Genomic DNA, 25,357 nt, shown 5'->3' on the forward strand with positions numbered 1-25,357 from the left:
CTGCCAAATCTCATGTGAAGTTAGGGAAAGGTTAAGACATCCTTATCTTTCCAAATAAACTCTCACTACTGTACCGTGTACTGGGTACAATTTTGCTAATGACAGCCGTAATTTTATTCGAACAATTTTTGACTCCTACACATTTCTCCATATATAGCTATAGTTATTTCTGTACTGTGGGAACATGTTATTGTTTCTTTTCAGCCTGCTAACAGTAAAAGCCAGCTGATAATGTGTTTGTGAAAAATTGCCACAGGCCCGTCCGCCAGGCCGTATCAAAATCAGGCAACAATAAAGGTGTTTCTCAGCTGAAAACATTCCACCAGCAGCTCACACCTTTACTTAGCTACAACCTTGAGATTAATATGCCAGCTGTAATCTCAGTATGATAAACATAGAAACTGGCGGTTCCTTTGTTTTTTCCTAAGAACATTCAAATTTAATACTTTGAAAAACTTTGAATTTTTGTTTACAACAACAAAAGATATAAACAGATTGGAATCACATGAAAGTACTGCTCAGTAGCTTTCGTTTGAATGGTCACACACTAGGGTTCCAGCCACAGAATTAAAAGTTAGAACCACCTTGTACAGCATAATTAACAGCACCATGAAAGACGCTCAAAGGCTTGAGGCGCATAAACAATATTTCAATCATGGACAAAAATGTTAGAGCAAATAAAATGACTATTATTGATGTTCGATAACTGTGAAGGAGAGGTCAAAACCGAGTTATTTTTCCATCTTTCAAATTATCTAGTAATAAGTACTACACTCAGGACACTTCTTTAACCTAATATTAGAGGCTGAAGATCTTGGAACCCCAGCACACCACTGCATTTGCAAATAACAAAAGAACATTTGAGGCGATTTTGTAATTTTTATTTCAACTTCTGTTCACTTCTCTTTTGCATTGAACACTTTGGGAATAACAGCTCTGAGATATATATTTTTTCACCTTGACATTAGAGTACAGCTTATATATATATGTATAAGTACAACATTTGACAGTAATTTCAAAGACCATATAACACAGTCTGCATGGGAGTCTGCATCTGTAACTTAGGTATTATATTTTATATAAAGCGTTTTTAGAAGAGTGAAATATGAACTGTGCTTCAGTATTATGGTTAAAAAATGACAAGGAAAAGTGTCGCTTTTCTTAAAAGTCTGACAATAAGAGTGGAAAATTCAGACTAAAAAATTCTTCTTAGCTTGTTTACTTGATCACTTCACTACAATATATGTTGGCAAGTCTTTAGTTGAACTTTTGAACCAAATTCTCGTGTGGCTGCTTTCAAAATGGCAGTTTTGTTTGGTGTGAGTTTTTGGGACATGTTGGTAAATTGAAGGCAGGGCTCACGCTGAACTAAATCTTTTACTTTTTCAGTGGTAGTTTTTCGAAAAACAACCAATGTTTGCAAAGTTTTTGGTAGCTATTAGTGATCAATTAAACTGTTTTACCAGACTTTTTTTAAATTAACAACTTACCGAACAGTGATTTCTACTGCATATTATTATAGTAGCAGACTGATGACCAACTAGTTATGTTTTAAACACTAAAAAGTCATCTAAAACTTTTTGCGTTTAGTCTATGACAATCACGCAATTTTATAACAACTATTACATTACTATTATATATGTTGCAGGATTCCAATATATTTTTTAAAAGGATGAGGCAATCAAGTTAACAAACTCTTTGCTGGAGTTATGAAATGCAATGCATATTTTAGCAGAAACGTGATAAACGATGCATAACTTAATGATATTTAAGGTATCTGCCTTTACAAGACAACTTGATTAGTTGAAAAGTTTGCGTAACTTACGCATAAGATACCAGATTACGCAACATCAAACATCTTTGATGTTCATATAGGTACTGGACAGAATGCAGAGTTCTGTACATAAAATTCAATGGCCACATTTGGCCACAACAGTTGTATATCAAAATATGTTCAGCAGTTTAGCTCAGAGCAAATGCATAGCAGCTTTCTCGGAATAATAATTTTGTTTTCCCTGTGCTCAAATTCTTTACAAGCTTTTGTTTTGAAGTACTGTATATTTATTAAATGTACAGTACAAATGGTCTTTGAAACCACTCCCATCATTTCAATATAAATCACAGATCTACCGTTCAGAATCTCTTGAAGAAAATGCACATCTTTTGAAACGTAAACCATTCTATAATTTTATATTATTACCGTGGTTTTTAGATTAAAATTGTTTAGTTTGGAGTTTGCGCTGATCTATTAAAGCGATCGTTTCTTATAATTAACGGCTTCTACGAAAATAATAACATTAGGTCCGTGCACGTTCGAAGTGAAAATCGTGTTTGATATGAGAGCACGCTTTGTTCTTATTGATTGGCGCAATGAATGCGAGCAATGTGTGTAAACAATTTCAATTTATACGAGTCACGAAAAATAATTGCATGGCGTAGAATCCGAAATGTACGAGCTACATTTCCCTAAATAAAAACAAAACAAACACAAAATGTTACTATTTAGAGCGCTGGGAACCACCGCTTCGAGATCGTTCGAAAACTCGCCCAATATCAACAGTACAGCAGCAAAGTTGAAAGTTGAATGACATAATATATTCAACTCGGCGGGAAGCTTGCGATTACGAAAACGTGTGTTGCGTCACACACCTTCAAAACAGTACACGAAAACCTGTTCATGGCGCAAAGCTCAACGAAAGTGTTATGAAATCAAAGGATACAATTTTGAAACTGCTTATCAAGTCAATTCTTTTAGTCTGTATCTGTGTGGAATGCATATAAAATATAGTATATTTCACGAGGTCAATTCGCTCTTTGTTGCGGCATTCTTTAACCTTTCAATGGTTTTGAGTAATCGAGCGTTTTCTTCACGCAAAACTTCGTTTTCGACTTTAACTCGATAGTTTTCGTCCTCCAGATATTCAGCTCGTATTTGAGTTTCAAGTTCTCGAACGCGACGAGCGTCTCTTGAACGTTTCGCCGACGCGTTATTTCGCTGTCTTTTCTCCCAATATCTCTGATCCTTGCCAATTCCAACATCTTCGCTCATCATATTACCATTCTTCGAATCGCCTCGCCTTCCACGCGATTTTCCAGGCGGGAAAGCAATACCAGAATCTCCACTCGGCGCGATTGTGTCTTCACTTGACGAGCTGGATCGTTCTTTACGATGTAATTCTTCACTTGAGTCTGACTGGCAATCCGACTCTACCTTGGCTAGCTTTGCGCCATCGCGTTCCCCTTGGTTCAGCAACAAGCGCGGATTCGAAAACGACTGAAGCGAAACGACTTTCAAGATATCATTGATCGAATTCTCGCCACAATAAGGGATTCGCCGGCCATAAACTGCCGAATCTTCGGCCAACTTGCTTAAGCTATTGCAAAATCCATTCGTTGTTGTTTTCTTTTCTTTAGATCTTTCCGAGGCGGTTGAGTCATCCGAACTTTCACTCCGCGAGCGTTTTCGCGGTCTTCGTTGCCTTGGCAAACCTTCTTCTTCCATTATAACAATTCCCACGTTTTCTTGCTCGCACAAATCAGTTCTAAAGCTTCGAAATCTCCTTCAGACGAATCGAAGCGATGTTATATCGTTGAAAGTGCACACAAGAGGGAATGCATTGAACTTATACCTTTGACACGCGATTATGTCATTCAGAAAAACAAGCCATTGAGCATGCGTACAGACGTTGAACAATACTTTGATTGACAACACAGAAGACAACAGCCGCATGTTATGTAATCGTGTCTTTTATCATGCAAAGTTTTTCTAGCCGAGCCTATTAGAACACGCAATAGATCGATGAGGCATATGAAGCCTGAAATACATCCGAAACGTTAATGCACGTGTGGAAATAACCACCTTTCCTTATGCAATTTAATCATGTTTATTTTCATGCTAAATTCGCAAATTGCTTCTTTTCGGTTCTTGGTTAAAGTCCCGTCGGTGCCTTTGAAAAATCCGGGAAAAATTGAACGAAAAATGACTTGTAAAATGAAAGCGATCGGCTGAAATAATATTAACCCTAGTAGATCTTTAAAGAGTTAGGTCAAGGGTAAACTTTGATTAATAAACAATATATTTCTATAGTTCATTTTGCGCAGACAATTACTCAGCTCTACGGTTCGATTCGTTTGCTTGTTTGACTTATATTGGACTTGACATTTTAAGTAGGAATCGGAACTCGAAAACATCTTCGCTTCCTCAGGGGTCTTTTATAACCATTCAACCCTTAAACCACAACATCTGAATTTTTGGTTGATTTATTACGGGCAAAACATTTAACTTACAAATCCTGTATTAAACAATAACCGGGACAGCTGTTTTTGTTCGCCTTACAAATACAAGGTCTTGCATTATTAATGAGATTTGACAGTGCACGTTTAAAACTTTTCCACGCGTAACCGTTTTAGTAGACTATGGGGTTCCTCTTTTATATATTTTTTTTTTTTTTTAGGGGGAAATGTACCTACCTTGGTAAGGGAGAAATCGCCCGAACGCTAGCAAACTTAACTGGTTTTTTTCAGCGTCACTCTAGGACGAGGGGTTTTTATAGTCTATTTTGGTGGAATACGTATCCTTTTAAAATAAATTATGTGTAACTGTGAACTGGTCTTTTGAGCGCGCGTTTTTTCCTGGTTTAGATTTCGTGCGCATGTTTGGTATGGAGTCACGCCCCCGCCCGGCACGGCCCAGCGACGCCCACGAAAATGGAACTCAGAACACACCCATTAGTTCCACGAACGCGCTGGATATGAGATGGTAAATAGCCAACTCGGCGCTACGCGTAATAGGCCCCGTTAGCTATAACGATCTCATATCCAACAAGCACGAGGGTATTTTAAAAAATAGTTTTATTCCGCCCAAAGAATTTCAATAATTGAGTTTCCCAGCAGTTTTCGTTGACGCGTTTCGGCTACCATATTTGTGCTCAATGGTATATGAGCTCATAGTCCTCGTATACCATTGCCTGTTAACCAATCAAAACGCAGGAATTGCAATAGTGAAGATAATTGTCTCCATACGTTTCGAGGTTACTGCCCCTTCTTCAGTGGAAAATTTGAAACGCCAGACAAGTTAATTAATTTAATTCTTTGATTTGAATTACAGGTGAACGAGAAAATAAGAACAACGTTTATCCAATTAGTACAATTTCACTGCAATAAAACCACATAATTCCAGTGGTAAACTGGTTATTCTGCGCATTTACCAAGGTTCTCAGAAGGCAGAGCTTAGAAAAAAACAGTTTGAATGTAGGGGACCACTTAAAAAAGAATAAAACTACTTGGCTTGTCTTTTGCCTGCCGGATCTCTTGTTTAAGAAAATGCTCTTACCAGACTTCACTCTAAGTGATAATAAAACCAGATTGATTGCAAGGCTGGGAAAACGGCAGGAGGGCAAAATTTATCAGCCAATATTTCAACTACACTGCTAGTTTTGGGTGACCAGCTACTGTATGTATTTTTAATTTATTGATTGTTTAAGTTGTTACTTGTATTTTACAGTGCAAATAAACCTTGTTGTTGTTGTTGTTGTTGTTGTTGTAGTTGAAATATGGCCAATAAATTTTGCCCAACCACCGTTGTACTAGCCTTGTAATCAATCCAGAGCTTAGAGCTGTACGCATTTCAAAGAATTGAATAGCTTCTGTTTTCACTCCTCGAATTCCCTCAATCCTCCTTCCCCCGTCCCCTTTTACGCCGCTGCACAGGCGAAGAACTGAATCAAATGCTTTTAAGTTGTTTACCGTTTCTTTTATGTGTTTCCTTCAGTTAGGCGCTTTGAAGCGTGCATCACGCGAGAGCAGTTTTGAGTTCAAAGTTTGCGAGTATAACTTAACCATCATACTTCACGGCCGTGGTGTGTGCAACCGCGCTCACAGAAGTACCCTAGGAAAGTCTGGGAACAAATTGGTGGAAATACCACAAAATTTTCTTTTTTTTTTATTAGGTTCTCACGCAGGTTAGCAGATCACGCTTGAAGTGGAAAAAAATTATTTCACGTTTCACGCGCGCTAACGTTTACGACATTTTACTGAGTGTAGCTTCTGGTGGCGCAAGAAGTATCATCTTCCGTGCACAAGTCGAGACACTTTTGAATATAAAGTAATACAGTAACAGGCTTTGAGATAGCCAGGGAGTGGAATTCACTGTTGCGGCCACTTTTTTCGACGAAGTTTTCTTTCAGCTAATGTTAAATGATCTTGGAGAAAAGTAATGAAAAGTAGCAAACCCCGGCCCGCCTTGTCTGTAAACTAAATTCCCCCCTTAGGCCAAAAGTATTATTATATGTTCTGCCAGGAGTCTGTGGTCTTGCCTAATTGCACGATATATACTGATAACTTTTATTAAATTACGAAAGATTAATTAACAAAGTCCAAATTAGAGACTGGATGTGTGTGTGTGCTCTATTGAGGCGCATTTGTCATATCGGAGTTACTCTACGATTTCAGTACATTTAAAGAAGATATTTTATTCATGCATTGCCAATCATCACCTAAACCGTCGAACCTAATTTTGGTTCTTGTGCTTGCTTTCCGGTGAATGTGTTGTTTCTTCTTCACACGTAGAAGATACTCTACTTATCGTGCAAATATCTCTAAAATGTAAACCCCTAAGATGCTTTAATTGGTTCTGACAGCAACAAAACAAAATCGGTCAAAAAACCATAACCCTTTTGACTGCCCGTCTGTACAAGAAACAGATCCCTTCACACTAAAAGGTTTCAAATAATGAAATAAAAGTTTAAGGCGCCCACGTCCAATTATAAAATTATCTTGACGCCTTCGTTTCCTTCTGATCTCACTGCTGGTAGTATAAATTTGGTACCAAATGTTGTACAGAAATTTTTTCTGTGTTATGTCGTTCGGCGATGAATAGTTGTTACAAGTTGCTATAGGGGAGCGGGGCACCCTTCTATAGGGTTAATCCCAAGGTCGCACGCTTTTTCGATAACTCGGCACGTGCTACAGGCGGTAATTAAAGAGTTGATTAATCTAATTAATCTAATAAATTAGTGTCAAGAGTAAGGCCTTGCACTGGAATGGTAAAACTTCCAGACTTTGCCATAATTTACATTTCAAAATCCAGGACAAGTCCCTTTAAACCACGGATTGACGACCATCATAGTGAAAGATCAACAGTTACCTAAGCCGTACGTGAACAAACGTTAGAAAGTTGAGTCGGTTTGTTAGCCCGACAGTGTACCGTATTATTAACGCCGAGAAGAAAATAAAAATAAGGGAAAATGTTTTGTCAAAAACTCTATAAGAAGCAGTTCATCTCAAACCAACCCCGCCATTCATTTTGCTACTAATATAAGAAATAAGCTGCCATTTCTTTTTTCGGCGCGCATTTATTCTTCCTTTGGTCCAATTTCCTTGGAAATGCATTCAATGTTGAGACAGAAAGATAAAAAAGTAGGCATGCTAATATAGACGTCTGTCATCGCTATCCGCCATTTATACAGGTAATTTCAAGCACTCAGGAATGGTGATGGTGGCCCTTAAATACAGACAAAATAAGCTACAGTCTGTATTTTTAATTTCTTCCTCTAGAATCGTCGAAAAAGAGGCGAGGCATGGCGAGAAACACGCAAGTTTCGCCTTGTATTTTTGTCTTGACGCTAAGCCAGTAAAACTAAACAAAACTTTTTTCTCTCAGATCCAGATTATCCGTCGGCACAGCTTTTTTTGAGACGTAATCAGCTTCGCTTGTTTTGATTTTGTTTGCGTTGGTCAAATGTGCTGGAAAGTAAATTTGCTTGCGACACAAATAAACACAACGGGTCCCCGCAGACAGTAAAGTTCAGACAATCGTAGAGGAAAAACATTGCAGAGATGTGTGTGTAATAATCATGGCTGCAATGTAGGGCATTTTTACATTCTTTTATTTTATATAGGATTAGGTCTACAATGGGCGAAAGTGGCGCGCACCAAGGAGCTTAGCCAGGTTTTCACACTAGGATTATTGCCATCTTCCCTGGATGGGATGCAAGCCCATTACAAGATACCCCCAGCCAGCATTTTTGTCTTTGCCTAAAATTTATTTGTACATAGAACGAATGGAGAGAGAGACATCTTGAGAGCAAATTTCTTTTACTCTATCTCCAACAGTTAATCTACATTAAAAAAATTAAATCCCTCTGGGACTACTATTAGTGGTAAAACACTACAAAGAGTTACTGAATAGCCAAACATACGATCACTTTTCAAGATTAAAACTATATAGCGCTTTGTTGTCTAACTGAACCCTGAAGTGAAACGAAAACAAAATAATTTCTAACTTTGAACAAGTAAGAAAACCAGACGTCTAGAAGGGGGCATCTCGTTAAATTGATCAGACATAAACATAAAACAACTAATAAAATAAAAAAAACTTGGATCAGACATTGACATTCGAGATTGACGAGGTCGATGATCAAAAACGGAGATGATCGAATGAATTAAAAATAAATTTTTTTTTGGTTTTTTACTCGATTCTTAACCTACACATTTGGAGCCAACGCTCTCCCCCCCTGCCCCCCCCCCCCCGTATCTTAACCTATTCACCCACAATAACAACGTGAAAAATTGTACACATAGCGCCACTAATAATGGGTTCAGTCTTAAAACAGAGTTGTTGTTGTTGTTGTTGTTGTTTTCAGGCGAAGAGATTGTTGTGCGACATACTCAGCACTCGAAGAAAAGCTTTTGTTTGATACATTGTGTAAGCTGTCTCAAGGTGTCTCGATTTTTCCGGGTTCTAATGTTCACCATGGCTTTCACTGGGATTGATATAACTTAGTTTAAATCCGAAATCTCACGATCACCTGTATTCATTGGATCAAGGATCTTTTTATTTACTCGTTGTAAAATAACAACTTAAACTTGACTAAGGTATATTGTGCACGTGGCCCGCAGGGCTGAGTAAACATGGTAACGAAAGAGGTAATCTCCGAAGGGTAATCTCTTTTTAAAACTCTTTGAAAGGGAGAAGTCAGCACAAAAACACCAAGACTCTAATGTCACACGAATTGCGCATGAGTGACTTGAAGCCAGCCGCTGGATAATGGTACTATGATGGGCTCTATGCGTTATAAGACCTTATAAGGGTTAATCTTGTAGTTATTTCAGAGTTTTAAGAGCTGTTCTAGCCTAAGCTACCTGGGTCTCCAGCCGGCCAGCATGATACAAGCTTAAAAAACTTGGGCTGTGTTCCAAAAGAAAGTATATGATTTGTATTGCATTTCATTATTTTATCCGACAGCAAAGAAGAGAGCTAAATTAATGACTATTTAATCCGCAAATTTAGGCAATGCAATCGCAAAATGCTGCAGTCACCAACTTAAATACACGAGAAATATACGATTTCAAAGTAAGGTTAGTAAAATGAAACACGGATTCGATTTGAAAAATAAAAGAAAGTTCCATTAAGATATACCTGGTCTGTTTTCTGCCGGAAAGGTTGTATCTTTAGCGTAGAGAAACAGAAGCGAAGAGTTTTGGGAGGTTTTCGCACCGTTTTGATACATAAAAAGAACAAAGCCTCGCCCGTGAAACAAAGTCCTATTCAAAGAATGCTGCAATTGGTTTAAACCGCCTGAATAGCTCTAATACCTCCTTGAAATTCCTCACTAAGATTAAGACAACTGTTTAAGAATTCAGAAGAACTAATTCGTGCGCACTTACAGTTGAGAACGTCTTGAAAGAAAACGCGGTCAAATGACGGGTAATAGATTTTTATTGAACAATAAAAAGTCATTTTTACAGATAACCTTTACGTGCCTTTATATGCTGTTTCCTGCATCGCCGGAAGAATTAACACAGATTTTGTTTTTAAAGGATAATCTCTAAGGCGATGATTTGATCTCACAATGTACAATGCCACAAGTTAATCCGTGTCTAAATTATCAAGAGTTATCACTTCCGAATTTATTGGTACTTGTGCCAACTAGGCACCTCTTAACGGTCGTCTATAGAATGAACTAGAAGCTGAACTGTGCCTATTTTGCCAGTAAATATTAACATACCAATTATTTGACCCCCAAGACACCATTTGAATGTTCAAGAAACTCTCAATCCGGCTTTCCGCTATCGGTGAACTTCGAAGTGCACGCAACATGCTCACAAAAATATCATACCCCCATAACTGTTCAATTAAGTACTGCATTTAGGCTTCATTCCAAGTTTGCCATAAGATTCAAACTGAAATCTATCAAACAGCCATTATGTTTTTCAAACTGACGCTGCAGCATTTAAGTGAAACTGAAATCATTGTTGTCTCTTCTTACCATCCAAACATTTTTGAAAACTCCGAATACCTTGAAATTCAATGTGACGAATTCTATTTCCTTTTGTCTGTACGGGCCGTTTAACGGCAAAACTGGTAAGGTATGGTAACCAATAAACGTGCGACCAAACTTAAGTTTCCTATAAAGTAAAGCCGATGGAGAAATTAAAGGAGTTTTAAAAAGAAAGCAACACACTAAGAAAAGGTCTATTTTGCTTTCCCAAAAACACAGCGCGGCAGGCAAGGGCTGGAACCAAGACCGCTCGATCCGATTCAGCACACGAACCATTCCTACGGGTTGCTGGAACAGACTAACATTTCAATAAGTGCATTTAATTTAAATGGCTCTTAAACAACTGATTCCAATAGATAGCGCAGCAATGAAAACAGTAATAAGAATATATTTTGTGAGGTTCAGATTCCGTTACTTCAGTTCGCTGAAAGTACTTTCCTAAACAAAAAAAGATGGCGGACTCAACAATTTGAAAAAAAAAACTTTACTTTCTAAAGTTTCGTGATGAAAGTTGTAGCGAATGCATGCCTCTTCGACGCTCGTTTTCAGTTCAACTAAACACTCTTCAAATAAACTCTGGCATCTAGCTTAGCTTATTTAGCAAAAGAAACCAGTGCTCTATACTGTCACAAAACCTCTAGGACATTCCAAAACATAAGAAATTATCTCAAGTACAGTGTTCTCAAATAACCAGAGTGTTTTATACTTATAAATCACATGGATTTTGCTTCTTTATACGCTAAATATGTCATGATATAAATTTAGACCCACGAGAATCAATAGAACGTGGTTTGCCGCGTATTATACTCTAATGAATACTGTTTTTTTAGCCAATCAGAACGCGCGTACGAACGATAAATCTATCAGTGAAAGTATTTCACTGAGAATAGTTGGCGGGTCTGGATTTTGTGTCGGGACAGAGGGCGTGGATTAGCTGGATCAGGCAAGAATTTAGAACAAACAACCACACATGATGCGTGAATAGTTAAAATCATTTCTTTAACCGACGTGGTAGATGTTACATCAGTGTAATACAGTTTTGTGGTTAGTCCTAAGTGGGAATTGAATACTGCTGAAACCTTTAAGACGGAGAAGATGCTTAACTGGCCGCTCGTGAACTAAATTTGGCCTAACTATTAATAAAGTTCTGAACTTTAAATTATTGCATAAAAACGGATTTCATTAACGGATATTACGCAGTCTCGTCGTCTCTAGACCACAGGAATGTTTCTAAAAGGACAGTTTAATTGTGAAAATCTTTTAAAATTCGATTTGCGCTTTGCCTGCCCCGAATCAAGATGGCGTCGACAGTTCGAGTGGGAGCGGAGCCCCGAAGGTCATTTTAGTGCGTGAAGACTGTCATTTCTCCGCGAAACACAACGAAATTAGTGAGTGATTTTAAGGGTCACTGGTCTTGAAATCCGGACGGTGGATAAAAAGATTTTAAGTGCACAAAAGTGGACAGACGATTAATCTTTGAGACGACAAAACGATGTAGCAAATCCCGTTTCAACAAGTGAGCAGTTGAAAGAAAAGGTCTTCAAATAGATCAATGGCACCGCATTCCAGAGAAAAAATTTCAACAGCGCCCTGTTAGCTAAACAGACGACGCAACGCGCGCCTTTCTTTAGGATTTTCGATCATTCGAGATTAGAAAAAAACATCGTTTACGCATTGTTAGAATAAAAAGTGAAATAGACATAGCAATTAGATCTTCGTGACTTTGCTGGGAACATGTTGTGAAAGTGACGTGTACTAGACATAAACAAAAAGCCAAGATGACAAAATTGCACAAGGAGAAAGGCGATTAGCGCAATCGGAAGTTTTTAATGACACAGAAATTGCATAGAGTAAGGGGAGTGTTGACAGACTGTTTGACACCTGTAGAGTCAAAATTGCAATGTGCTTTATAACACCCACACAAAAACACACACACAAAACTCGGTCTATTAAATGTGGTTCTTACTATTCCATTGAAAGCTATTTAGCAGCACTGTCTGTCTATTCTGAATTACCTTACAAAAGGTACATTTTTTTTCTTTCGGTTGTCAATTTTGAATTAGGGAGTGAGAAGGTTAAACATTTTGTCGAGTGACAAAACAGAAGCAAGCGATCACTAGCTTTCATTTGGTCTTTTTGTTTTATTTGAGCCAGCTATCAGCTGGATATGATATTACACACTTTTTGAAGGCAGCATTATTAGGTTTTATCATCTAACCTTTGTCCCACGTATACATCCGACACACGCACATAAAAAAGCCTTTCTTTGTAAAGAAAAACATGTTACTTCAAAATCGTCAAAAGCATCGACAAAAACACCCACAATCTGTTCTTTTTTCGTTATTTCCCAAAAGACTCAAGAATATCTTGATACAGCCGAGAAAATGTCCAGATTTTCTTTATAAACATTTCGAGGCCGCGTTAAATTTTGATAACGTGAAACTAAACCTATAGAATTAGGGCGTTAGGGCATCAAGGTGTTATTACTTTAAAAAAGAGGTTTTCAAAGTGACACGATCCGTAAAACAAATATTAAATTGCGGCCTGAGTGCTATCTTATGATAAAACTGTGATATCTGTCCCAATATTACTCGGCATGGCAAAGGTGCTTTATTTACGGCGATTTTTAAACAATAAGTTTATAATAGCGACGGATTGACGGCTGTTTTTCAGTCTCGGAAAGTCTGTAACTGAAGAAATTAACAGTAAGACCAGGTACTGGTCATTTAGCGTATAGAAAAACAAAGATTATCATTTCTAACTTCAAATCGTTAGTCACGGTTCTAGTTCGAAAAAAAAATCAATTTCCTCACCTGCTACAAAAATTTCTTTTAATGTTAGTATAAATTTTGAATTGTTAGGACCACACAACGCAGAATTTATCCACTTGGCTCGATCGCACCGTTTGTTGTTGTTCTTGTTTTAGAAGAGGGCGCGTGCCAGCCACTTGAATTTGTAACTAAACCAAACTCATTGCAAGCCTGACACTACGACAAAAGGGCAGATTTATAGGCCGATAGCTCGACTAGAAAAACTAGTCCTAAAATTTGAAGTAAAAATCAAACTCTGAGGTCCTTTTTTCGAGTCTTTTGTCGTTATACCACCCTCTCAATCAGTTTGTTTTAGATAGTTCTGGCTAAAAGTCTTAATACCATTACCTTTGAAAATCTTAAAATGTATCTTGCCTTCAAACCATTAAACAGAATTGGCGACGAAGCTATTTTTTCAGCTTCTCAAAGTTTTCTTTTATTTGCAGAAGAGGAAATAAGATGTTCTCCGGTAACTGAAGTCTAACTGACATTTTTAATCACCTGCTAATCGTTTGCAGTTATTTTAAAATTTTAATTTCCGTTTCGAAAGCTAAAGTAGAAAAGAAAACGTAACGAAGTACGACAGGAAGGAAATGGGAAGGTCATATCTGTTTTCTAATCAGGAAATCAAGAAATACAGCGCCCCTTCCTTCCCGCGTTATATTAATATACCTCGAAATGCAATGTGCAAGGACGTCAAAACGATAAACTTAGATGTTATCATGAAGAGATCACAAATTTCAATATACACCTTTCATTTTTAGCATCTGAAAAAATCATTCTTTTATTAAAAGAAAAGCAATTGAACTACGATAAAGATCGGGCGAAAGAATTTGTCCTTAATTATTGGGGCTTCAACTTTGACAAAACATGACAAAACAGCGGCTAGGTTTCAAAAACAAACAGTTCCACGTGCACGTGAAAGTACTACTCAATGTAGTTTCATTTTGAATGGTCACACACTAAGGTTTCGTCCACAGACTTAAAAGTTAGAACCACCTTGTACAGCATAATAAACAGTACCACATGAAAGTACTGCTCAATAGCTTTCATTTGATTGGGTGGGATACACACTAGGGTTTCATCTACAGACTTAAAAGTTGGAACCAACTTGTTTTTTTCAACAGGATGTACCCCAGGATGTCAGGAGGAAAATATACTGAAGAAACCAGTTGTTTGAAGTCGTTTGAAACCTAGACAGTCTATACACCCGAATTCCATCTTCGTCTAAAATAGAAACAAGATTAAAAAAAAGAAAAAGAAAACCCTTAAAAAATGGACCCTATATAACCAAAACACAGACTTAAAGACAGTGCACATTTCTGACATTAAAAAAATAATAATAATCAGAAACCAGAAAAAATTGCTCCATTTTCGACAAATCCTTTGCTTAGACTGGTAAGCAAGAACGACATTCTTTTATCCAATTATTTAAATTCCTACTGATAATATTTAAACAGTTGTGTAATTTGTGTGTATAAATAAATAAAGATACCTAGATTCGCTCTATCAATATTATTCATGCCTGAAAAAAACCTCATGCATGCATGGAATCAAAAAATCGCATGGTTAAAATTGTTTGGACTATTTTCGTTGCAGGAGTCGAGCCAAAAGTTATCCATTTAAAATTTTATTACCTTTTTCGCGTTTGGAATCTATAAAAATATTTTGGTCGGGATAGAAGTGGCTGTGAAGAAACTCTAGCGCAGAAATGCATTCACTAGAAAGTAACACAATCTTGACGGAAAATATTGCGATTGTTAATCAGATCAATCTTTATATCAACATTGATAAAAATAATTTCTGAGGTTAAAATACTTAAAATCGAAACTGTAACCTCCGAAAGGAGTGCCGCTACTTTCCAACCCTAAATATGCCTGGTATAATACAGTCTAGAAAAGATCTTACTTGACATTTTTTACATAAAAATGAAATTGGGAATCTCGCTTGTGGGAAATGGGGATGATTAAGTCTTAAAATTCATGCAGCTAAAATTAGTCGTAGAATTTTTTAAAAAAAAACCCATTGTGTCCGCCAAAGAATTAAACTACAGCCTAAACATTTCCCAAAGTCTTTAAACAATTCCATACACAAAAAGTAAAAATACCTTTATAAAATCGCATGGCAGTGAAAACATTTTAATACTTTCGGCACGAGTTCATTGTTGTCTTGTTTGGAAACAACCCATCTTACATTGCTCCATATTAATACATTCCATTCCTTTACTTACTTAACATTAAATCAAGGCAAAGTCATTTCTATTAATTCGGTCCGAATATAAATACAAACGTGTATTTTTAGATTCGCTAAACAGCCGTTTTCAATAAAATCAATTAGTGTTTTTAAAATGATTAATGAGAAAATCAAAGGTCACCAAAGAACCTTCCATGATCCTTCATCGCACATTTCTAATATATTTAATCTTTGGATTCTTATGATCACTAAATTCAGAAACCTTTCTGCATTTTCTGTGTGTCGCATGCTTTGTTCCTAGAAAAATGCTCCAGGAATTTTTCTTTGGCTTATTTCAGTCTGTACACTGGCATGGGAAAAACACTTTAAAGCCGCTTGAAAAATTGGCCGATTTACCTTGGAAATATGCAAAGCAAAACAAAACAAAAGCTGACTTCGACCAGGATTATACAGTTAATAGCGATTACGTTAGGTAATTGTATACTATCAAGTTTTTATGCGTGACTGAAGCGTATAAAAATCTCAGAAATTCTTTACAAACAAATTTCAGACGAGTTATGTAACTCACGTTCAGTTTTGGGGAGCAAGCCGAGCGCTGGTATCAGATGAGACACAGGCTAAATGAAAACGCTAATTAATTTAGGCTAAAACTGAGAAAATTAGATTTGTAAATGTCGATAAAAGGCCTATGAAGTAGTCAGCACTAAGAAAATTAAATCTAATAAAATTTTCTCTGTTCTTTTCAGAAGCTCGAGTGTCAATTCTCTCAACAGACTTCTACTTATTCCCATACGCCTAGTAAGGAGAATTTTGAAAGCCATCAATATTGGCTTATTTGATGGTCGTCTCGCATATCCCTTAAGCTCTTTATTGCTCAGTTTGTAATCGATAGTATATATTTATCAGAGCTAAGTAAAAGGCAGTTGAGTGGAATGTTATTTTTCTTTTTTCCAGAATTGTTCTAGCAGTAAAGGTCCTTTCGTCTAGCATATAATGTTTATTTTATACTCTCAAAGGCTTAAATAATTCAAATGTGCTTTGTTCTTTGTTTTTGTTAAACAACAAGAACAGGTATCAAAAGTGAAAAAAATGTAACACGAGTGTTCTTAATTGTTATCAGAGAATAACACTAAATAAATTTGATAATTTGCTCCTCAATCCTGCAAAATTAATCATCCTTTTAGCAAAGTACTCAAGTTTCTTTTATAGGCAAGTCCTGCCCGTTTGTGAAATAAAATTTAGGGTGTACTTTTATTCAAGATTCTTACAATTTCTTTTAATATTGACTTGCGAATTTCTTATTGTCGAAAGTCAAGAAATGAGAAAAAAACTAAACGTTTTTATCATCTAGTTATCAATTTTATAATTATGTATATTGCTTTGAAGGAGTGTTCAAATAAACGTAATTCATGACATGTTGTTTCGATATATACGTAGGGTCTACCACAAACCATTATATAAATTCTCAAACCAATATCGCATTTCATTGATACCACCCATGTATTCAAATCGAAAGACAAGCTACGAGTATTTTTAACAACATGACGCAATTTCCTGATCGACAAATTCACTGAAGAATACAGCATACCAAAGCCTTAAAATCAACTGGCCCATCTGGTACTGTACAGAATACACCGGTACTGCTACAATTAGCGAATTTCACTTTGAAAAACCGGGAGCCAGCATGTTAATGAGTATCTCAATTGCCTTTGTAATGGTGACCTAAAGGTCTTTTCCCTTGCTGAGTGATGGAAAAGTGAGGTAAAAATATTTTTTTAACCACAATCCTCTGAAAATCCACATGTTGTAAATATAGGCACAAGGGATGTGAAACGCAATGTGAAAGTTATACATCGAAAGAGACATTCCTTGAGAAAAACACAACATCAAAAACCCGAGACAAACAAAGGCGGAGTAAATATTTGTAATGTGATTAAGAGATCTTTGAAAGTGTGATCAATAAACTATAGCCCCTGGCAGGACATTTCAATGATGGTAATTTAACTATACGCTATTAAATTCTCTACTTTGCCAAAGGCGCCGTCGAATGACCCAGACATGTACCAACATCTAGCAGATGCGAATAAAACTAAGTCAATATACACCTCTGTAAACACAGTGTTTTCTTGTTATTTGTGGTCGATCAGCTTATCAAAGAAAACAGTTATTTGTCTGCTTGTTTGATTGGAATTTCATGCAGGCGTTTACGTCTGACTTGGGGTATAAATACACGTATGGTCAGTTTTGCGCGGTCACGTCTAATTTGCGGTGTGGGTTTTAACTAAGATCCGACACCGCGTATAACGTTCTTGATAGTTCTCACGGTCTTTTTTTAATAAAAGGTGAAAAAAGTTGATTCGCAAATGGTTCTGACGTTATTAAATGGGATAACAAACTGCGGAAGCCCCCCTGGCTTCGGAAATTGAGGAATAATTGTTCAAACATGACGGCTCACTTTTGGAATTACGTAGGCAAATAAACAATTTTCCATCAGGAAAATTCCAAAGATACCACTGCCTATCTGCTGCTTTCTATCACACGGGATTTAACAGCATAATATAATAGCTCAGACCGGCTAATGTGTTCATGTTCTATAGCGGCCAGACCGCCTCAAAATCTGCAGTGATCACAGAAAGCACGTTTTGCTTATTTTGCTGATTCAGTGCGCGAAGGTTAGCCTTGAGGACCTCCTCAAGAGCGGCTGTAAGAGGGTTGTTTTCCCTGAAACGAATTATCAAGAACATTAAGAGAAGAGCTTCTGTGACGTGGGTTATTTTGCGGAGTAGATTGCGAGATGTTTGTTCTTAAGTGTTAAAAGGTTGAAGGGGGCGAATGAAGCGTATCCAAAGCTTTGATTTTCTGTTAATAAGATCAAACCGACTTGTGTTATTTCAAAAAGGTATTATTCGAGCAATAGCTTTATCTTGTATTCTGGCGTGTTTTTGAGCGGCACGGTATTGCTTCAAGGGTTATAAGTGGAATGCTCTGCCTGATGATTTTGTTGTTGTTTCGATATTGGTGACATGTCTTTAAAGTTCGCTGGGAACGCTAAATTTGACGCGTGAGTGAGCGCTGTGAGTCTATCGCTAAATGCCCCTGTGACCTCGCCATACAACTCATACTGTGCGGAACCGTGTGAGTAGATTTCGACGCAGACTAGAAAACTCCCTACATTATAGTTTTCCACATCCGTACATGACATCATTACCCACCAAGAAATATTTCAATATTTAAATTTGCGTGTTTAGGATCGTTGTTGGGCGCAAATTTCCCCACCCCGGGGAACATCCCTGCTAGAAATTGTCAGTGCGCGACACGCGAAATCATGGCTTTTGAAATGGGTTCATTTGATAACATTTCATTAAATATGTATGACAAATGAGGAGCTTTGACTGTGTCATTACGTATAGTGTACGCTTAAATAAAAGTATAAAGCAAATGGGCCTTTGTAATCACAAGCAAAGTAAACTAGTTTGTTTATTGTCCATGAAAGCATCGCAGGGTTAACATAAACTCGTGCGTTTTTAAACACAACATAGGATGTCAAAAATGCCCCCTACCCTCGCAGCGGGAAAAAGTAAACGGCATAGAAGGACATATAGGCCCGTGTCAGCACAGATAAAAAATATTTTCAACGTTCAATTGCAATCTGTCACTTCCCCATTTATTACACTGAAAAAGGGGTTTTCTTTGTAAACTTCAGTGGGCCGGAAACAACAAGGACAACACAAAACTAGCAAAACCACTAATGTTTTCAACTCACCTGGATTCCGCTAAGAAGACAAAGAATCTGAAGAATCGCCAAAGTGGACACCGCGACTAGTCTTGTCTCCCTTTCCATCGCTGAACTTGTGCTTTGTGGAGAGATCTCTTTAGGTTCTAACACAGCAAGCTGCAAACGTCCAACCCGTAGCGCTCTTGTATGAACACTGACACACTCTAATGATCTGTGCGCTGTCCAATTCTCCGCTTCGGATATTGTGTTACCGCCAGTGTCCGGACAGACAATTTGTGTAATCGTTCCTAAACAAAAATATCACGGCCCATTACGAGTAATCGAGACTGTTTGTTTAACAATATTCGTTGACGTGCTGCATTTTGGGGCAGGCGACTTGTCCTGCAGGCAAACAGGCAATCCGCTTTGGTTTTAATCGCTTAGTCGCGACCGACCGTGGCAAGCTTGATGCCGATTTGCGCGCTGGAGAGCGCACGATATTCCGCGAGGCAAATTTTGTGTTTGGGATCTTTTAACGCCGAGCGCATTCCAGCTCCCCTTATCTCTAAAGAGTTCTATAATTGTTTACAGCAGCCTGGAAGTAGCGGGCTGCCACAGAGATAAGAAGCAAGTACATATACAGCCAAAGGTCTAAAGCCTTTTAAGGGGATGTCGGTAAACCTTTTCCCGATCGTGTAAACAACCGTTACGGTAAATTAAAAGTGCTATTTTAAATGTTAATTGTTGCGATTTCGCATTCGCTGACAAGACAAGTGGCTGATTGCGCACAAGAAAGAGACCGTTCCAAAATGGAGTTGGGTTACCCGGGTGCAAAGGCAATCTCATTTGTCAATCACAATTCGCTATATCATGTGTCAGCGACAATCAAGTTTAAAAGCACACACGCTTTTTACAATAATGCCTGATATGATTCCTTTCTCTTCTAATAATCGGTTTTTCCTTATTTCGCTTTAAGCTTCCATAGAACACTGTAGATACTTCTAGAAAACGTTTGTTTTTATAGTCGCTTTGATCCGGGCAAATTGACCAATCAGAGGACAGTTTTCTCGCGCAAAAATGACATCATGAATACGCGCTTTAAAGGCACAATAGGTTCGGCAATATGTAAGGGTTCCTTCCTAAAAAAATGTGGATCAGACACGGCCAAAAATAGTAAAACCAAAGCCGGTTTTGAGTCTATAATGCTTAATCATTGCTAATCACTTGTTCATTTTCCAATAAAAACGCGCTTAGCACCTGAAGTTTAGAAAATGCTCGACGGAGTGTCTGCGAAGGGAGAAGCCGTATTTGGGCAGACTTTTCAAACTTCTAAAGCCCACACAACTCGTTTTATTGTCGGCTTTAATAAGCTTCTATACTTTTAACCCTTCTATGCTGTAGATAAACAATGAGGGGATTACAGTGGCGGAGTTGAGGCAGTGCCAAAATTCTTAGACAAACCCAAAGCGGAGTGGGTAATAACATAAATATTCAAATCTGAGAATGTTCATGGGAAAAGAACCCTCTAGAGAGCTAAAGGGAATTTATTAAGAAGCCTTCCTTCCTAAAGAATGAAACTGTACCATAAAACTAAGTCGAAATACCGTCTTGTAAGGAAACGGTAATCGTGAATTTCCTATTAATATTAAAATCGGAGAGAGAACTTATTTTATCTTTTGGATCTGGCTTACATCACTTTGGTAAATAAACAAAGTTAAAAAAGATTTCACTCAAAATCTGTCGTGATAACATAATTGTGTTTTGGCTGACTCTTTTTAGTTTTCTAGAATAAAACATTCATTTCTTCTGCTGGGAGTGCTTTCAAAATTCTTTTGAGTGCTCTCAAAATTCTTTTGTTAGCCCTTCTTTCATTGGAAACCACCGTATGACAGACTAAGTGCATGAATATTCGCTTATCGGCAAATCAACTGTTAAACCCTCAAAATGCACAATACTTGCTTCGATTCCGGAAATTTCATTACGGTGAGCGATTTATACTGATTAAACGCTGACTGCGATTTAATTTTTTTGACTCCAATTTGTCTTCGATTTGTCACAAGCTTCAAGTCGGCCGGAAAGGCTCTCCACAAGTACTTTAGTGCCTCGCCAGTTCGATTAATCAAACAACTGACCCATCAGTAAGACAATAAGAAAATCGCCTAACAGTTTATGAACATTAATGACCGATAACCGTATTTATTAGCTTACGCTAAGCAATGACACTATTAGTCTTTATTTTTTTTAATTCTTACCGAAGCGTCTTCCGCAATACCTACATTTTTCTCTTTCTAATTTGCCCGTTGAAAATTTTTCTCTACTCTCTCAAACTCTTGCAGCGCGCGGAAGTAAAAAGCTACGCGACAAACCAATTTTTTTTCTCGGCAACGCGCGGGGAGAAGGTAGCTAGGGAGCTTGCAGTGACTCGGCGAGCGAATCAGCGCGCAGAACTAACAACATACGCGGCGAAGAGATTTTTTTCTCCGCGGCAGCGTGGTGAAAAGGCGGTTTAAGTCAGGGAGCTCTCAATGAATAAAAGCAAGCGATTGTTTTATCTCCCGTGGGCGGACTTTTCCTGCATCGAACTTAACCAAAAGTGTGTTTGCGGGCCTTTTCTTGTGAGAAAATCTATAGTTGCCAACGAATGACGTAAACATTTTCGCCGATATCATGACAAAAGCCTGCTTGCATATAAGTTTGGATATAGTCTCTGGGCAAATACTGCTTATTCCTGAGGAGTCTTAAGTCTTTAGATCATTTTATTACCCTTTTTTGTACGACTAGTACTTATATTGCATTGATCTGTATAAGGGCGTCTAGTGGCAACTTTAACTAATTCTTTTTCGTCATGAAGTCACGCACGTAAAAACAAAAATACCACAACATAAAATTGAGATGAGCTGATACTTACGTATAACTGCCTTTCACGCTCAATACCGTGTTGCCTGTTAGCAGCAAATTTGTGACGAGGCAAAAAACCGCAACACTTGGACCGAGGCTGTTGTTATCGCAGAGACTAGGCTAATCTGATCAAAATTTGTACTAGGGCTTTAAATAAGTACACCAGATTACGTCAATCGATTGAAGAATAGCTCGGATTATAATCTCAATTCCACCCGGGTCTCAAGAGAAGCGACTTATGCTTGGGTATGGGAAAAAACTTTGTAAACTCAGTGTAGTATTATGTAAACACTGTGAAATGTTGTTTTGGTCCATGCCAAGGTCTATGCACAATCTCGGGTTTTAGGCCACTTAATGGCGAATTGAAATAAAACAGTTCTCACTAATGTTTAAAAGTATTATGTCATGTAATTACTGTGATTTGTGACTTTGCACGTCATAAAATTGTTCATAGCGTTCAAGTGAAATATCAGAGCTAACGTAAGGGTGGACTAACCCGGAAAGGTTTGTTCTTCACTTTAAAATGCGAACATTTGCTTTCTATGCCCTCAAGTAAAGCTAAAATGGATCAAGTTACGGCATAGAGTATCGAGCTTATCCAGTTTGCGCGCGTGAACGCGTGTGTGTGTTTTCCGGTACAATACGAAATTATCTTTCATCAGAACTGGCACGTTCAAACACACAAAATCCGTTATAGATGCATTAAATTTCTGCCAAGGAATTTCCTGCAGGATCAATATCAAAAGTCGATATAACTACGACTCATTTTGAAGACTGAAAAAAAAAAGCTCACTCGCGTGCGAACAGCGGGGTCCAAATTTCGCAAGCTGTGTACAATTTGTATAAAATTAATTTAACCGAAAGCATGTGTTGTTTTTCTCCATTTTTCGTTATTAATTTGCCCGTTACATTCCGTAGGCTGACCCCTAACCAATATACACTTCATCTACTTGTAAACACTGAATTTTGAACAATATTTGTTCCCTTAGCTATAGTTACAAGATATCAAAACCTGCGCAGTGTTAGGAAGGCCAGAGACTTCCTCCCCCTGAAATTTGTACATCTGACACTAGCAAAAGCGGTGCATTTTACGAGTTTTTTAGACTGTGTAGTCGTTTAATTCTGTTTATGTTATGTCGCTGTCGCACTGTGCCGTTTGTCGCCAAGGTTTAGCAAGTCTAAGCCATGTCGGTAACTTCGGCTGTCTAGTTTACCCCTTTGAAAAATTTGCCTCGCGGGTCGATTAGCGAAAAGGACGAAAAGGCTTTCACGTGAAAGCGCATTTCATAACATCGCTTAGTTGCGCCCTAAATTAAAGATGATATTTAAAAACACTGAAAATTGCGTCAGAATTTTTATCAACAATTCCCTCATATATTTCATAACACATCTTTTGAATTATTACACAACTTGATTACGACAATTTGACGTAGGAAAGTTTTCTTTATACACCGAGCCTAGCGTGGGAAAACCCTTAGCTAAACATTGCGTGTCGGGGCAGCGAAGAAACTATAGTTTTAAGTATGCAACAATCGATGAAGTTTACCTGTTAGATGTCTTTTACTAATGACTCGCCGTTAAATTATCTGCAGTACCGTAGATCTTTAATAGACGTGAATACACTGCACTGTTCGCTGACCTTGGACTGAGGATAGCCAACCAAAGCGGAGCAGTAAATCACACGGTCTTGCCTGCGTCTAAAAAAAGAGGATTTGAATGATATTCAGTCAACAAAGGTCAATGCCTGAATCAAGGCACAGCCCCCTGAACTTAAGAGAAGAGAATGCATTTCTAGAATTTCTTACTCACATACCCCGGTTTCGGTTTCACTTAACAATAAACGGAAATATAGGTTAAAAAACAATTAACCTATTTATGGTCTTGCCTTTGTCCAAATGGTTTTTGATATCTTTTTAAGATTCGGCGTTTGGGACTCGATACAGTTTGAAACGAGCCCGATTTACTGAGTCGTTTACCAGGGCATTAAGCTATTACGTTTCTATTATTCCGGGTTATTCTCCAAGGGCTACAGAACGCGCCTACGAGTCGCAAACAAAAGCACTTATAGAAGAGAATGATTTATGACATAACATTTTCTATTCCTGAGTGAACAACAGAACCACACATTTAATGGATTAGAACGCTTGTAAAAACTGTTTCGCTATCAATTAGCCGTCCGCTAAAGCTGAAAGGGATGTTTTTTGTGCGGCATATATTAGAAGTGTATTGCAAGTTTGTTATGAGGGTTTAGAATTAAGCTTAGCTAAAACACAAGGTTAATTGTAACAAATTGTGCCGTCTTTATGCTCTCATATTGAAAACTAATTTAAAGTTCTCAAAAAGTTGTTTGCATGAGCACTCATGTGGAATATTGGTTATCTGTGCGGGTGAGATCCCTAAAACAATAAAATCGTATTAAGAAAGATAAAAACAACAGATTTGGCGGGGTGTTAAGGCGCTAAGCCTAAGCACTATGTTTTCATTACAATCTACGTTACTTTTAGTGTCATATTAGTTTACACCGTTGTTTCCGTTTATTTCAACTGGGCTTAACATGGCTCCCGAGCGACCGTACCGACAGAGCTAACAGTCATTGGTTTAATCCGCTAACTACAAACACTAAACTCGACGATGGCAGAATGATGAATCATTTTTGCAAGTCATGACTAATATTACAATGCACGCACCGAGAAAGGCTCTTTTCCGCGGGACCTTAGTTTTTGGACAAGTACTTTTACTGATTCCTCCATGTCTGGGCCGGTAAATTGATCTCAAATAGGCGCAAAAAGTTGCAGGATTCATGCAATAAAAACTGATCGGATTAGCATATAAGCGCGTAACTTTGTTAAACAGGTTAAAACTGTGTTAAAGTCCTCTCTACTGGCGTCACAAACACGAACAATACCGCAGCTTTTGTCCCGATATCCAACAGCGAACATCCGTTTGCAAGACTGTTTGGCGCATATAGCTAACAAAAAGCTGACCCGCTGTAGCCGGTTTGGACATATGGTGTTGATATTTAAAAGTAAGGAAACTGAAAATACCGAAGTAAACTCTGGAGAAGCCCGTAGAGAAATATCTGGAGTAGATAGTCAGAGGTTAAAACACTCCAGTGCTCTATCTTAGCTTACCCTATTTAGTGTATTATTCAGATAAATCTGCAGATAAAAAATAATTATGGCAACTTTGGGTCCCGCTTCGGCGCGTGGAGTTAAGTGAACCGTCTTACATGAGCTTAGTAAAGCGTGCGTCTCATTGATCGTCTTCAAATGAAAACTACAGATACACGAATGGAACACACAATACGTTTTACCACATACCTGAATTGAATAGCTCTCTGCAATGTAAATAGACTAATTGCAACTGGTAAATAAAACTAATTGAAAGATGATTTGTGGCCAGTGTGTGACACATTACCGGCAGTCATTATCGGCAGAAATTAGTGCCGATATTATAAACAA

General features: G+C 37.8%; 2 protein-coding genes across 2 annotated transcripts in view; both read right to left on the reverse strand.

Moving 5' to 3' along the window:
* The window catches only part of LOC144629431 (SPARC-related modular calcium-binding protein 2-like), a 30,100-nt gene extending 6,483 nt beyond the window's left edge, over positions 1 to 23,617 (reverse strand). Inside the window, 2 exon segments of the mRNA XM_078487636.1 lie at positions 19,047 to 19,306; positions 23,443 to 23,617. Coding sequence (XP_078343762.1) covers positions 19,047 to 19,124 — 78 coding nt within the window. The 5' untranslated portion in view covers positions 19,125 to 19,306; positions 23,443 to 23,617.
* LOC144629806 (uncharacterized) lies at positions 868 to 3,696 on the reverse strand. Its single transcript, XM_078488016.1, has one exon. The coding sequence runs from the start codon at positions 3,500 to 3,502 to the stop codon at positions 2,795 to 2,797; it is 708 nt and encodes a 235-aa protein (XP_078344142.1). The 5' UTR covers positions 3,503 to 3,696; the 3' UTR covers positions 868 to 2,794.
* Positions 23,618 to 25,357: the final 1,740 nt, after the last annotated feature.

Source organism: Oculina patagonica, chromosome 11 (genome assembly GCF_052425735.1).
Source record: "Oculina patagonica isolate OP01 chromosome 11, crgOcupat, whole genome shotgun sequence".
Taxonomy (NCBI): Eukaryota; Metazoa; Cnidaria; class Anthozoa; order Scleractinia; family Oculinidae; genus Oculina; species Oculina patagonica.